The sequence below is a fragment of the Dermacentor andersoni genome, chromosome 2 (assembly GCF_023375885.2).
Source record: "Dermacentor andersoni chromosome 2, qqDerAnde1_hic_scaffold, whole genome shotgun sequence".
NCBI lineage: Eukaryota > Metazoa > Arthropoda > Arachnida > Ixodida > Ixodidae > Dermacentor > Dermacentor andersoni.
The window spans coordinates 76,665,788-76,682,044 of record NC_092815.1 but is presented as its reverse complement, the minus strand read 5'-3'; the positions used below and the strand labels follow the sequence as shown (position 1 = coordinate 76,682,044).

General features: G+C 46.2%; 2 protein-coding genes and 1 long non-coding RNA gene across 3 annotated transcripts in view; 1 reads left to right on the top strand and 2 right to left on the bottom strand.

Moving 5' to 3' along the window:
• LOC126541797 (uncharacterized) overlaps positions 1-8,514 on the bottom strand; it is an 89,149-nt gene extending 80,635 nt beyond the window's left edge. The window contains exons 1-3 of the mRNA XM_050188730.3: positions 8,278-8,514; positions 4,694-4,786; positions 3,798-3,831 (exon numbers count right to left, since the gene is read on the bottom strand). Coding sequence (XP_050044687.2) covers positions 3,798-3,831; positions 4,694-4,786; positions 8,278-8,514 — 364 coding nt within the window. The remainder of the gene's footprint in view (positions 1-3,797; positions 3,832-4,693; positions 4,787-8,277) is intronic.
• Positions 8,515-9,621: 1,107 nt separating this feature from the next.
• Positions 9,622-16,257, bottom strand: part of LOC129387689 (uncharacterized) — an 85,064-nt gene continuing 78,428 nt past the window's right edge. Inside the window, exons 2-3 of the long non-coding RNA XR_011892525.1 lie at positions 12,188-12,240; positions 9,622-10,061 (exon numbers count right to left, since the gene is read on the bottom strand). This is a non-coding gene — a long non-coding RNA (uncharacterized lncRNA). The remainder of the gene's footprint in view (positions 10,062-12,187; positions 12,241-16,257) is intronic.
• On the top strand, positions 12,837-14,607 carry LOC126541796 (uncharacterized). Its single transcript, XM_050188729.3, has one exon. The coding sequence runs from the start codon at positions 13,065-13,067 to the stop codon at positions 14,445-14,447; it is 1,383 nt and encodes a 460-aa protein (XP_050044686.1). The 5' UTR covers positions 12,837-13,064; the 3' UTR covers positions 14,448-14,607.

The following is a 16,257-nucleotide window of genomic DNA, read 5'->3' as shown; positions in this document are numbered from 1 at the left end:
GGGCTCCATTTGGGAGTCACGCATAGTCTGTGTAAATGTATCTCTTGTTCAAAATGTTAATATGTAAATAAATCCTGCTCGCCTAGTCCTGTCACTCCAAGTTCCTCCGATCCTCCCTACGAGTCGTCTCCAAATCCTACACTCTGCGCAACGCGGCGGGCCTGCGTGGTTGTGGTTCGTAATTACTTTTCGCGAAACGACGCCGACACAGGATTTTTTGCGACACGGGGCCATTAACGCTATCGCGTTAAAAAGAAGACGGTTGTGAAACTGACCTTTTTTTGTCTAAGAAGGAGACTTCATGGGGGGGGGGGGGGGGGGGGGGCATATCGGGAGGAATAGAACCCACCGCGGTAGCCCAGCAGCTCTTGCGTTGCGCTGCTTAGTTCGAGGTCGCGGGTTAAATTCCAGCCGCGGCGGCCCCATTCCGTTGGGGGAAGAATGCACACACACACAAAAATAGCTCGGGTACCGTGCATTGGGTGCGCGTTAAAGAGTCCCAGGTGGACAAAATCGATGCGGAGTCCCCCACAACAGCGTGCCTCGTATTCAGATCGACGGTCTCGGCCCGTAGAAAATTTCGTTGAAGTTGTCTTACAGCGATACAGCAAGGTTTACCGTCGCTCTCGAGCTCCTTGGACGGTGTTCTACAACCAATCGTAATATGACTATAACTATATAACTATAACTAACTAATATAACTATAACTAAAACTAAACTCGATGCAGCAAGCGGAGTTAACAGCTTATGCAGCAGAAACAGCGCCCTGGAAGCTGCTATACACACAGGCGTCCCACAACGATGACACAACGGAGAGCGCCACCACTGGCGCTGCAGACGTCGCACCTCGGTGGTGGACGAGATCAGATAAAAGACCGAAGAAACACCGTCGGCGCTTGCATACAGCTTGAAGAAGTTACTGGCCGTTCCTTTCAGACCACTGGATGAATACCGTTGGCATGAAGCGCATTCCATGGGCTCACCACTGCGCTGGAACGCGATAACTGGCGTTGCAGAGCGGCCGCGGTCAGATTAACGTTGGCCTTGGTGCATGCACGGGGTATGCACACAGCGGCTCAGTAGCGAACGCTACACAGTCTGTGTGCACACAACGCCCATGCTACCAGAGGGAGGCAGATCGCTGCCCTGGCTATAAGCTGCGAAGCCGACGGAGCCGAGCTTGTATGTTGCGCGGTTGCGCCCACTTTGCCCCGCCGTTTTTGTAGCCAAATGCAGTGCGCGTCTCTCGCGTCTCTGGAGACATTAGAGTTTTAGAATAGGGGCCCCAAACGTTTTGGGGCCCCAAAGAAATAGCGTCGAAGCCACTGCGCATGCACAAGACGCAAACTGCCTTTGGGTTTTGCGTTGGGAACGCTATTTCACCGATTTAGCGGGAGCCCAAATAGCGGCCCCAAAAGCTTTGCGTCGGCAAACATGGCGGCACCCATCGAAGCGACGGCTCTAACCTAGCACCAAACTGGGTTCGATTCGCGGTAACGCGTGAAGTTCGCAAGCTAGGAGAAGTGACTGCGGTTATCGCTTTCTCTCTACTAGCGTGTGTTATGAAGATTGACTCATTAGACGCCGCTGATTTTGAATTCGATTGTGGATTTTATGGCTCGTAGGCCTAACACGGCTAAGCTTGGCTGGTGAAGGCTAGTAAAGTTGGTTTGCTCAAAACTAAGCGCAACTAATTGTTTGCTGCTTACAGAATAACCTCTAAATTGTAATTAAATGCGAATACACGAAAGTCAAAATTATTCTTCCTATCATAAAATGGCATATTTTATTTAATTATTTCTAATAGCTTTTTTTTTTTTGACGCCGTAGTGGCGCTGTCAGCGCAAGACGCTATCCGCAAACGTAAAACCCTATGCTAAAGCTCTTCACTCCTACGTGCCCCAACGCTAACACCCGCAAAGCTCTTTGGGGCCCCAAACTATTGGGGCCCCTATTCTAAGACTCTCTATTCTAACATTCTGCGCTTATGCGGTGTCAATAGCGTGACAGCGACGACGGCGCGAGCGCGGGCCTATAGCATCCGTACAGTTCTATCGCCATAAAGTTAATCAATACTGTTGCTATGGGACAGATAAAGGCGATGACTATAGCAATCGTGCGCGTCGTCTGTCCTGTTCTAAAGCGCCGTTATTAGTCGTGCGTTGTCTGCTGCATATACCGGCTGCTTCAGCGAACACTTTCATAAATATTTTTCAATTGCCTGTGATGGATAGCGCAATTCTAGTCCATGAGCTGGTCTACACGAAGAGGCGGACATTACTTGCACAAAAAATTGAAATGCACAATCGACTAATTACCAAAAATCAATAATTATGTTTTTACCTAATTACCTTATGCACATTTTTGCCGGAGAGTACGCAAGGTGGATCAACTTGGAACGAATTCTCAGGATGACACTAGCTTTGAGATATTAATTCCTGAACTTTTCCGAGAAATGCATTGCTGTTCCAGTTACTTTTGTGATTCAATGCAATAAACGAAGTTTTGCTAAGAAAGTAAGAGGAACGACAGTGAATTTTTACCGCAAGTGCGACGCCGCATATGGTGTCATCCACGCAATTCTTTTTAATTGTATATGCCTTGTAGTCTCACCCAATAAAACTTGTAAATCGCAATATGTGCCATAAGGTAATTAGGTAAAAGCTCAATTAGTGAATTTTTGTTAATTAGTCGATAGTGCATGTCAATTTCTTATTGCGCAAATGATGCCCACCTCTTCGTGTTGACCAGCTCGTGGACTCATGGCTCATGGACAGGCAATTTCAAAAGAAGTTTGAAAGTGTTCGCTGAAGCACCCTGTATGCCCTGTTCTATAAAGCGCTATTTCTTCAATCATTAGTATGCAGCAAACGACCAGAATTATCACTCTAACAAAGCAAAAAGATCGCGACAGCCAATCGACAACGGGAGCCAATGTAGAAAGGCTCGTCCACTTGCCGACACTAATCCCTCCAGGCGTGATGACGACGCCAAATGGACGGAGGGATTACGGACGGATTAGCGACACACAATCACCATAATGAGAGAGTGCATGGTCGAGCCCCTCCCTATATTGCTGGTTCTCGTTACTCACTGGGCTTATGCAAACCACCGAGCTTTGACGGCACTGCACATGTCCAATGAGACGGAGAATGTATATATATTATATATATCGATCCCACACCCTTCGCGTAATGCGAAAGATGTGGAATCGTTGCCCACCTGCGGCAAGTTGTTTTTTTTCACATTAACTTATAATTTCTTTATTTCAATTAATAAGTATAAGTAATTTCCCCTGTGTTGTCCTTGGTGTCTTTGTTGGCTTCTTATGAAATAAGTGATTATATATATATATATATATATATATATATATATATATATATATATATATATATATATATATATATATATACACTGCGCGGAACGCCGCAGCAAAGGGAAAAGAAACAAACATAGGCAGGATGAAGGCTTTATTCCTTCGTTGATCCTGCGGGCTCAGTGAGCCCGGTGACAAAGAATGGGACTGCTCTGACACAAGGTATGAAATGGAACACGAGGAAGCGGACTATTGTCTCGACTTTTCGTCGTGGCGAATAACTCGAACGACACACCACACACACACACAATGCCGATGTCGAGTTACTCCGTTGTTTTTTTTTTTCTTTAACTTCTTTGTTATTTCTTTGGTTCAGGCTATCAAACAACGGCTCAAATCAAAACGAAGAATCGGGCTTGTGCCGTCTGCCGCCGCCATAAGCTCCGAGATATTGAAAACACGAATCGTCGGAAAGGCTCACCTGTCACAAGCTCCTCAGCCTTTTCCGGCGCTCTCTGAAAAATTGAGACAGAAAAAAAGAAAGAAAAAGAGGAGGAGAGGCAAAGGTGATTAAAGAGAGAACAAGTCCAGAGTCTGTCCACACAAAATGCAGTAAATCGACATTTTGCGCGGGTGCATGGGAGATGGGATGGAGGACACAGATATAAACAATACTTCTACACATGGAGCAAACGTAACTGTAAGACATGTAAGTCGATGCACGTCTGCGCAAGGAGACTGAGAGGAAAAAAAAGAAAAAAAAAGAAAGAAACAGCGCCGTGGAGCCGACAGCACCGCTATGCTTAATAGAAACCGTTCAGAATCGTATCGACATAAGACAATCAGTGGACGAAGCGCTTCGCCGGATTTTCTTTTACAAAAACATTGAAGAGAATTTAGTATATCGCAGAAAAACAAACTAGAGCAACAAAAGCGCGAAAAGATGACCACATATTTTCCTACGAAAACCGTTTCAATTTTTTATCAATCTAAGCTCGAAGGGGCTCAAAATTGAATTGGCATTTGAATAACAATCGTTATGAAAAGTACGGCGACCTCAGAGAGCACTACACTGCTTTGAACACAATACAATCTGAAAAGCCCAGTACAGAAAAAAATTGCGCGCGCGCGGGCGGTCCTTATAATTTGATTACTCCTTCGGAGATAACTCCGTGCCGATACAGCTTGGAAGAATTGTCCTGCGTATTGCACTGGCTTCAGAAAATAACGTTGTTAGCGGCACCTGCGTGTGCTGTTGTCTACCCTATACGAATCGTCTTCCTTCGTGCGGTTTCTTTTGTGCCGTATACCAACTAGGCCAGCGACAAGTCCTACCCGTGCCGGTATGTGCGTGCATGAAATGCGGGGTATACTGACCTCTTGGGCAAGAACTTGAGCTTGCTCCAAGATTCCCTTGATGTAGGCGACGGCAAACTCCCGGAGCTCGGGATCGTTCTTGAGGTTGGCAATCTGTAGCAAGAATCGCAGTTTTCGAAAGAGCGTTAGAAAAGCTAACAACAAGAAAAAACCGCGATAGCGCAGGCTCCTGTACACGAATCGTCAGATTGAGTATCGTGCATGTCTTTATCACGCGTTCATTCAAAATCAAGAAGGGGCCGATAGACGGAGTAGCACCCTGTCACTGTAGTACGTTGGCCAGCCTTTATGTGTCACTTTATCCCTGCTGATGTGATTTATATTTTCACATGTGAGTGCGACATATGAGGACAAAACACACGGAGTGACCGCATGCCAGCCGATGTGAACCGCCGACACTGGAGGTCACTGCAGGCTGGTTAAAAGTAGAGTTACTGTATATGCTATGCTACCTTTGGTAGCATATACAGTAACTCTAGTTAAAAGTAGAGTTCCTGCTTGTGCCGGAGAGCTCATACGGTAACTATAGTTAAAGGATACTGAAAGAGGGCAAGGCTCGTTCACTGACAACCATACCAGCTCGCTTCGACCTCGCTCGTTAACTCATTCGTGCGGACATCAACTCTTGCCCACTCAGCCCGTTCATACCAGCCGTCAACCGATTCTCTCGTTTGCACTACAATAACGCAAAGACAAGGTACAAGCAGAAAGAACGAAGGACAAGGTAAATAAAATAGTGATTCAAATAGGCAAAAAAAAAATATAGACGAAAAGGAATCCGAAAGGCAGGTAAAAACAAGTAAATAAACGAAAAAGGAGAAATTAATGAAACAGAGCTGTGAACAAGTAATCGACGATGATTGTCAATGTAAGCGCATAGCCGAACGCTCCTACAAAGCTATATTCACTTTATTGAAGAAATGATGAGCTCGTAGACGCATATATTTTGCAGCGTTATTCAGGTAGCGTTTGTTATTTCATTGCGTAATTCCGTAGAATAGGCCAGTTAAGAGGAAGCTTTAGCTCGGGTGCTCCTATCTAAATACATGTAAAAGGAGAATTCGTTTTTCTCGGCAAGGCACTGCACCAAACTTGACGAGGTTTGTTGCATTTAAAAGAAAAACGTGAATTCCAGTGACTGCTGGTTTCAAATTCCTCATTTATGTCGTCAATTTTTTAGTAAACTTTGGTAAAAATCGCAAATTTTCAGAAAACGAAACTATCAAGTTTAAAACTCTGTAACTCAGCAATGAAAGAAAATATAACAATTATGTGAATTGCATCTAATAGTACATCTAAAGCGGACAAAATTGATATGTTACACATGAATCTGAAAAAAAAAATTGTAATATGAAAATACAGCTTTTGCAGAACCCCTGTACGCAACGTAACGAATTCATGTAGGATATAAATTGACACATACAAGTTGACCGCTTTGAATGTTCTAATAGATACCGTTTACAGAACCGCGATATCTGTTCTTGATGCAGAGCTATTAATTTGTAAATGCCGTGCTTCTATATCATGTTTACGAGCTTTGGAATTTTTGAAAACATCTTTAACAAAATTCAGGCCGTAAATCGACATTCCGCTTCCGACAGTCACTAGACTCTCTCTCAAATGCAAAAAATTTCATTAAAATCGGCCCAGGGGTTGTCTCAGAAAAGCGTTTCTGCGCTTTACGTGTGTTTGAATAGGCCGCGTCGGAGTTGGGCCCGAGCTAAAGCTTAACCCGCACCCCTGCAGCGACAGTATATGAACCGAACGCCACACGGGGTCATGTAAACGCTGAAGACGTCCCAACGCTGCGCCTGCGCCTCAACGCGCTCAAAGAGCGATGAACGCACACCGCAACTCGGTCGCGCGAGAGCACTGCGACCTCTGTCATCGCGTCTTTCTGTAGGCGGCGAAAGTCCGACCGGCACCAACGTGCACCGTCCACGAGAACGGGCGAAAGAGGCAAAGAAATATATTCGTTTTAAAATAAAAAAAATTGCACAACAGAAGTAAGAGTTCTGCGTCAGTTCTCAGCGCTCTCGCGGCAGGACATAGCGCGCACAAGGATGACACGCTTTCCTGGGCATGACAGCTTCGCGAACCACCACGTTATTGGAAGCCAGCAAGACGGGGATAAGACTTAAGCGAGGTCGCGATAGCGAAAGTACTACAGCGCATGTTTCTTTTTACTTATTTGTTTAATTTCTCTTTCTCATATATATACACACACACACGTTTTTCCAGTTTCAAGGCAGTACAAGTGGCAAAATTACGGGTCAGCACTCTTCTTAGGGAGGCCAATAATTACCTCCAGCAAGCGTGAGCAGACAGCTTACAGGAAAAGAGAGAAGGTAACAAAAAAGAAGGCGGTCACCAAGACTGGGAGATAACGCAGCTCCTTCATAAAGTTCAAGGTTCCTAACTGGGTACTTCGTATGCGTTCATTTTTACTCGCGTGTTCACTTTGTTTATCGTTGTCTTCGTTCTAAAAGCCCACACACAACGACTTTTTATCGTGGACAGAAGACCCTTCGCTCTCAAATAGCCAGTAATTCTCTCGAGCCCAGGTTTGAATTGAATTCTGGGGCTCTACGCGGTAAAACCACGATTTGATTATGAAGCACGTCGTAGTGGGCGACTACGAATCAATTTTGACTGCCAGGGGATTTTTAACGTCCCACTAATGCAGGGGACACACGGGTGTTCTTGCATTTCGCTCCCATCGAAATACGGCCGCCGCGGAGGGGGTTTGCTAGCAGCCGACACTGATAGCCGGTAAGCCACCACGGCGGGTGTACCGTGATCTACCGAGTTCACTAAGGAGAATATCGAAGCCAAGCTAATTAATTGTGCACATGCACTGCAAGCGACGAACTGGTCCTGTTATGTGCTGCCGTAGCAATCGAACTAAGCTGCTCCGCAAACTCAAATTCGGCAATGTTGTCAACTTCGCTCTCTTCCATGTTATGATTGGCTCACAGGGCATGTACATGCAATCTTTACTTGACTCAAAATCAACCGCGACTAAATAGGAGAATGTAAAGGAAGCAACCCTGCTCTGAGCGGCCGCATCGTAACTCACTCACTCACTCACTCACTCACTCACTCACTCACTCACTCACTCACTCACTCACTCACTCACTCACTCACTCACTCACTCACTCACTCACTCACTCACTCACTCACTCACTCACTCACTCACTCACTCACTCACTCACTCAAATAAGCCGACTTTACTCAATCACATGACTTGACTTCCCTTGCTCACATAACTACACTTGCTCACTCAATTATACTCACTCCCTGCCGCACACTATCCCACTCGATCAGCAATCCCGTCTAATCTTTTCTAGATCTCCCTCGATTTCATCTACTCTTCCAGAATCACCAGTCCTCATTCACGGCATGTGTCGTTAGGTGTTTCTAGAAACAGCGTACCCAAAGTCAGCGTATATCACCGTCCATACAAAGGAATCGAAGTCTAATTTGGGTTCGACGCGTGCACGCTGCAGCATCGCCGGTACTGCGCTCTTTTGAGTAGGCTATGTCTAAAGTCCCATATCGTGACAAGGCACGACGAGGCTCACGTCCTGACAGTCCTGCTGCTGCGAATGTGGTCCCGAGATGAGCTTGGCGCGCGGAGAACTGTCCGGACTGGCTTCGCCGCTCGTGTCCTCCTCGCTCTCGGACGGCTCCTCGTGGAGAACCACCACTTTCTTCTTCAGCGACCGTTCGGGCGCCACGTACGTCACCACCTCTTCCGGACTGGGCGTCCGGGAACCCACCAGGTCCACCTGGATCTCGGGAGGAGTCTGCGTGCGCATCGAGAGAACTCGGCTCAGTCTCGTATTCGCCATCGATGCATAGCACACTGCGCTCTGGGGCAGACACCATGGAATCGCCTAAGACAGCGCTTCTCGCACGTTGCCGTAGCGTTACTCTTACGAGTTGAAGAAGAAGAAGAAGAAGAAGAAGAAGAAGAAGAAGAGGAAATCTACCACTGTCAATATGATCTTCTCATTGCTGCGTGCATGCTGACGCAACTGCTACGCCGAACGTTCCTTTCCACTCCCTCGCCTCCTACGCTCTTGCTTTAAAATATCACATTACATTATTTTTCCCTACGTTACTTTTGAATCTCTGCTTCTATCGCGATATCATTGTTACCATGTTTAAGTTATCTGTGCATCAACGTCGTGCTAAAGCAGCGAGAAAAAAAGATGGGGACGAGTGAAGAAAAGTAAGAAAGAAAGAAATACCAAGTTTTCTTTTTATTTTCGTTTTTTTCCTTTTTCCTTAGCTGAACTCACCCACTTTATTGTGCTTGTGCACAACTACATCAACGTCACGCAGTCTTGATGTCAAAATTTTCCAACGTCACGACTGTCGCAACCACTTTTTACATACACCGCTTGTAGAAAGACGGGCACGTCGCGATGCATGGCTCGGTGGGTGAGTCACTCGACAGCAGAAACGGACACACCCTACCAGATTAGCAGTGCAAAAGCTTTAATGTAAACCCATGTAAAAGCCAAACATTGCATTTATCATCAATACTTTTCCTTCGAAATCTGCACCGTGCGTGGTATACAGGCCGATAACGTTGGATGGACTTCTCTGAAAGAATGTATGTACACAAGCGCCGACGAGCTGTAGGCGCCCCCCTATTCAGGTACAGGCGGCACAACATGCGAACGGTATAGAGAATACTGCGGTGTAACTCCTTTGATGTAAAGCCTAGAAGAAATAAAGGCACGTCATAAGCTCGCGCACCAAGGTCGCACTTGCATGCATGCACATGAGCGGCACATATGGAGCCGCTCATGCACCGAGATTGCAGTATATAGCATACTCGTTTGTTGCGTGTGTGTGTGTGTGTGCGTGTGTGTGCGTGTGTGTGCGTGCGTGTGCGTGTGCGTGCGCGTGCGTGTGCGTGCGCGCGCGCGCGTGTGTGTGTGTGTGTGTGTGTGTGTGTGTGTGTGTGTGTGTGTGTGTGTGTGTGTGTGTGTGTGTGTGTGTGTGTGTGTTTGTGTTTGTGTTTGTGTGTGTGTGTGTGCTCGCCTACAGCACATGTGGAACTATATGCGGGAAGGTGACGCGCCTTGACTGGTCCCGCCGTGATGTCGGTGAGCCTCCGGGGCGGCGGAGCGTCTTCCTCTTCGTCTTCCTCGTCGACCTCGTCGATGCGGAACTGTTGCCTCTGGGCCACCTCACGAGCACGGTGGATCAGGTCGGTCACGAACTGGCTGGCCACCTCGCGCAGTTCGCACGACGGCGCCTCTGCTGCTTCTCCGCAGGAAGAGCCCGTGCCGGAGATCGTCTTGCTGCGCTGCTGTTGTTGCTGCTGCGGCTGCAGTGGCTCGCATTCACCCTGCGGAAAAAAACGGGGGAAAAAACTCGGAGTTCTTCGCAGAAAACCGCGTCTGCGGGGACTTTTTGTAGCAAGCTTAGGTCTCCCCTGCATTCGGTGCCGCTGATCGACAGCTGTGAGCTACATGAGGAGCAAACACCTAATTCGTTTTTAAACAGCGATTACTCGCGACGCGTGAATTCAAGTATGAGAAATTGTCCTTAATAATTTCTTATAGAAAATCTATAGACAGTCTATAGACGTCTATAGACTGTCTATATACTTTCTATGAAAAATTTTGTAAGGGTGAACGCGTACCGACGCGACATTTCCGACTTGTCAATTGTTGCGCGAAGGCTCTGGGCCTAGAAACCCTAAAGAAATACTGGCTAGCGTTCGAGCGTCCAAAACAGCTTAAGATAGTGGCAGTTCCACGAACCAGTTCCCATTTCACTTATCAGGGAGAAAAGTATTATCAGCATGAGTAACAAAGTACAGCACTTGGTCACTAATATAAAGAATAAGAAGAATGTGTAACAAAAGAAGAAAAAGATAAATTCAAAAGCAGCACGATACAAAAGTTGTAAACCTTATGAACAAATTGTTGGATTATTGTAATGAACAGGAAGGAACAACAATAAGGCATCAGTTATCACGCAATAAAAAAAAAAGAAGGACAGGAAGAAACGACGTGAAAATAGCAATAAATGTCACGAACGAAAAGCAAGAACAACTATAAACAAACAACGAGGAAAGAGAATTGGGAAAACTTAATACCCGAAGTGCGCGGTTGCACTAAATATTGAAGGATTGCGTTCAGCGACGATTGTTCGAGTAGTACGTACAGGTATATTGCATTCTGCTATGGTACTGGGTAAACGTGAGTTGTTAAAGGCGTTGGTAGTGTCGTGGAGACGTTGGAGATTCAAGAAATCGAAAAGGCGCCGAGAAGTGCGCACCACAGAGAGAAGGGTACCATGCAAATTTCTGAAAATTATAATGTATCTTGTGGAATAGACATAGTTGTGCGATTTTGCATCTGGACGCTAAAGGAAGGACACTGGGGGAGGATTTTATGAGAGTAACACTATGGTAATTATTGCGGCTGGAAAAGCTGTAAATCGTGCTGATCCATTTTGTATTGATTCGAGAGTGTTAATCAGGCAACTCTCGCATGAGATCGCAAATTTATGCTGCGTACTGAAATTTTGTCCGAACAAACGTTTTATAAATCGTTTGGCGGACAGAGGGAGGGGACAATGACAGATTCCTTCTGATGAAGCCAAGTGACCTTGAAACCAAGTGTCCTCAGCACGTACTTGTTGAGGGCTTCGTGAGGGGGCATCTCCTGGCTTGCGGCGCCGTTTCTGGCTCAAGCCGGACACTCTAGTTCGGCTTAGAAGGGAAGTTACCAGCACTCGACGTTCCCAAGCGGTCTCTTTCCCAGGTACTGACTAAGGAAATTGCTGCTTAGCTCCTGTGAAGTCACGGGGATAGGAGTATTCATGACAAAGAGCGCGACAAGGGCATGCGAAATCCGAAAGGGAGAGGATATTTGCCAAACTTTAAGCTGGGTTCGAGTGACTAGTTTAGGATCGTACAAGGGAACCACCCGTTTCATTGTTTCATATGAAACAAAAAAATATGAAAGAAAGGGAACAGCAACTTTATTGTGGGACAGGGCTCAAGAATATAGGGAAGGAAAGTTAGTTCTGTCACTTCAAATATAAAGCGATCATATTTGTCATGACGTTTACTCGATTCGACCATTCGACGTGAAAAACAAGTGTCGTTGAAACAGCATATACACGGAACAGGTAAAACAAGCAAGTAAATGGACGAGCGACAACCGATAATAGACAGTGAGAGACATATTGACGGAAAAGAGGAAAACCTGCTGACCCCACCATAACTGTCTAGCGCGCAGCTGACACCTGAATGTCGGTTAGCAGTGTGGGATAGGGAGGAGAAGGGGCGGGAATAATACAGGAGATAGGAAGATAGAAGCGATCGGTTACGATACCAAAGAATAAATATCAATATTAATAAGTAATTAATAAAGAAAGAAAGACAGAGAATCAAGGGGTAGGAAAAGACAACAACAAGGCACTCACGCGGTAGGTACTTTGGGTATTGAATTCGCATACCTGGGCGATGTCACCATTCGGCTGATCGGTCGCTTCGGTCGACAACTCTTCTTCTGGAACGAGAGAAAAACAGGCAAAAGGTATATGTAAATGCATTTACTTTACACTCAGAAGTGCGACAAAGACGATAGTGGCCATCGACTAACTGAAAGCACGAGGAAAAGTCAGAATAAAAGAAACAATTAAAAGAGAGACAACGTATCGATAGGAGCACAGCCAAACACGCCGTTTTCCTTTATTTATTATTATTATTGTCAAATTCAGAAAAGTGGGAAAGTCTTGACAGGGGCCGGGAGGGAGAGGGAGGGAGGCTGGGCAGGACACTATCAACAAAAACATCTCGGAGGAGGGGCCGGGGGGGGGGGGGGGTAGCGCACACCATGTGCTTCCTCCTGGCCACACACACACACACACACACACACACACACACACACACACACACACACACACACACACACACACACACACACGCACGCACGCACGCACGCACAGAGATTTCAAATGCGAATTTGCAGAAATACTTGTCGCGCCTGAAATGAAAAAAAAAGATGTGTAATAGTCCTAATATTACTGTAATATTCAAATGGAGTTTGATCTAATCTATAATCGCTAAATACAAATAAAAAATATGCAATTTACAGCTAACCATCGTCGCAAGGCGGTGCGACAGCAAAAACGAAACCGAAACTGAACAAGCGCGAGTACGAAACAGCGCCTAGCAGACGACACCGAACGCGAATGCGAAACCACGCCTGAAAACGGCGCAGCCATATTCAACATCGTACTTTTTTTTTTTTTTTTTTTGCCTCGCTGTCTGTCGTCTCGTGTTTCCCGTTTGACGTGACGACCCCAACGACCGTACCAGTCCATCTGCAACATGGGCCGTGCTAAAACCATTCCCGACCGGTGGCTAGACTACAACGACGTTGGAGGTGTTGTGCCCGGTACGCGGTTCATAGCTTTCAAGGTGCCGCTACGTGAATCGATAAGCTCGCGCGTGCCACCGAGCAAGCGCTTCACACCGAACGAGCTTCTTCAGCGGATATACGGCCTAGGCCTCGTGATTGATTTAACGTGCACGAACCGTTACTATGACCCCGAGTCTCTCATCAGTCGTGGCATCCTCCACGCTAAGATAATGTGCGTTGGCCAACAAATACCCAGCGAGGTTGTGGTAAGCGAGTTCTTCCGTGCCGTCGACGCATTCGTCGCGAACCCGGCGAACGACGGCAAATTGATAGGTGTGCACTGCACGCACGGCGTGAACAGAACAGGGTACCTGGTCTGTAAGTACATGATTGAAAAGCTAAGCGTAGCGCCGACGACAGCGATAGAGCAGTTTGAGAATGCCCGCGGTCACAAGTTTGACAGGAATGAATATGTCATCGACCTCCAGCGTATCGGTGGACAAGAGCCTACGCTCGATCTTCGTAGTGCCGACAGGCGAGTGCATGTCAGCGAGCCTCCTCAAGCCGTCGGCAGGCAAGAGTACGTCAGCGAACCTCTGCGAGCATCAGAAATACAAGACCAATACGTCCGCGACTTTCTAAGTATCGACAGACGACAATATCTCGGCAACATACAATGCTCCGGAGGCGCCGGCAGTAAGCCTGCCGAAGTTGCTATTCCTACTCCCTCCGTTTCTGACGCCTACCGTGACTTCGACAGCCGGCCAGCAATCAGCATGCCTTACGGGCACAACGCATGGCAAGTCGCACCGAGTGAAGATGGCCGCGTGTATGGTCATGCGGTTGACATGCCATGTTCGTTGCCACAGCAGGGCAATGTGTCTGATATACAACCACAAGGGCCGAGTTATCACAATGACACGCCGCCTCGGCGCAGTGCGTTTGTCCAAGTACGTCCACAGCAGCATAGTTACAGTCACGCAAGTGCCTTGCCACCGCAAAACAGCATGTACACTGCGCAGTCACAAATCTACAGTTACCTCAGTGGCATGGAACCTTCATTGCAGCCTCAGTACCGCGCGTATGATGCACGGCAACAAGGGCAGGGCTACAGCAATATCGGTGGCATGGCACCTCAGCACAGTGGCCTTGATGCTCAGCTGCAAGCCCTCGGTTACAGTCAACCCAGTGGCATGCCAGTCCAGCAGAGTATGTCTGATGCACGATCACTAGAGCCGGTGCGATCCTCATCCCGAGTGAACTGCCCAAATGTTGTAACTGCTAGCATGTATGGCGGGCACGGCCAGTACAAGCCATATAGTGATGATGACAGACGGTACTGGCGACGTTAGGAGTGCCAAGATGACTGTGTGCAATGCCAAAAAGTGTTCTTAGTCATACAGACTCAGTCACTTCGCTTTTTTACCGAGAGCACAAAGAAAAAAAAAATGGTGTATGTTTTTTTAATGGTGCATGAAGCACACAGAATAAAAAAAGGTGTATAAGAGTTTGCATGATGGAGACAGAACTATTTATACATTTAGGTTTTCATTCTCAACATACAAAATGAAGTTCAGTGTTGCTACTGACAGGGTGTTTAATATAAAGTGTATTATGAGACTTCTGGCAGTAATACATTGAAAGTGTCACAGGCAGCATGATTCATGTTTACTGAAAGTTCTTTTTTGTTATAGCAGATGTTCAGCTTAACTAGAATGGAGCTTAAGAAACCTTACATTTTTTTTGGTGAATAAGACTGACAGGATATTGCTCTCAGTTGTCCTGAGAAACTTAGGATAATTTTGGTGCATGTTTAGTTTGCTATAGGGGCTACATGCAATGAAGATCGAAATGACCTTTTTTTCATGAGTATTGTTACTTTGAGTGAATAATTGTAAAAATTCATTTCATTTCAGAAAAGAACCAGAGCAATATGCCACTGATTTAATCAATCTACAATGCAGCACATTTGTTGAAATTTCGCTAGATTTAAGGGAAACATTCTAGTCACTTGTTATGTCATTAAATGATATACTAGTGGAGCACCTGTGCTTCTAGGCCTTGTTTCAAGAGTCCATTGGACAAGTTTTCAGTTTACCCATTGAAACATTGCTTATGATGGTGTTAATGGAAGCCAGTTGCTATCCTGTCACACCTTTGGCTAAACTGGCAGATTGCAGCAATTTAGATGGCTATTACCTGTCGCACATCATCGCCAACCACCATTTACACTATTGTCAGTAATAGTGACAGCTTTTCTTGCACCATTACGAATGTATGCCTTGTCCTATATCAAAACATTTCTCTTATAAGAACCCTTAGTGTTAATGAAGCAGTGCCACATAAAAACTCATATTGGCAGAAATGGTCATGACCTTTTATTAAACTAGTGGCTGGCAGCTCAGCAGATCATATCGGCAGTAATGTATCTTCCATTATTGATACCTAAACAAAAGGGGCTAGTTACAGTTCATGGGGGCTTAGCAGGAGCAAAGTCCCTATCACCAGCAGCTCTACATGCATGATCTTTACAGATATTGGGTAAGCTGCTGCTTCTAGGCTCTAGCCGAAAGAAATAGTGTCAGGAATGCCACGTTAATTTTTGTATTGTATGAGGATGAATAACCACTAATTTAACCACTGCTAAAAAACGTAAAAGAAATTAGTTTGCGGTTCCATGTCGCAAAAATATGCAGCGACTGAATATGCCATACAATGCAACTGGCAATATTGCAGCATGGGTAACAATTCAACGTCTATGGTGCGGTTATGGTGCATTCAGACGCATTTGTGCTTTGTACAGGGAGCCACCAAAAGGAGACAGTTTGCTTGTAAGCAGCAATTTAACAACATGGTGTCTTCCTGGGGACGTATTCTGTAAGAGCCCACCTAGTGGACTGACCATTTCGACCGTTCCTGATTGGCTAGGGCCGCTCATATACTCCTTGCTTGTACAGCTACATCCAATCAGCAGCGGCCGAAATGGACAGTCCACGAGGTGGACTTTTACAGAATACCCCCTCTGCTGTTTGCATATCTTGCTGTTCAGCAAAGGCAATGCATAGGAAATGCATAGTAATGGCATGCCTTCTTTTGCTGCAAGTCAGGTGAATGCTGAGGCTGCCAGATATTCGTATAGGCTGACCTTGCAGATGCAGAATA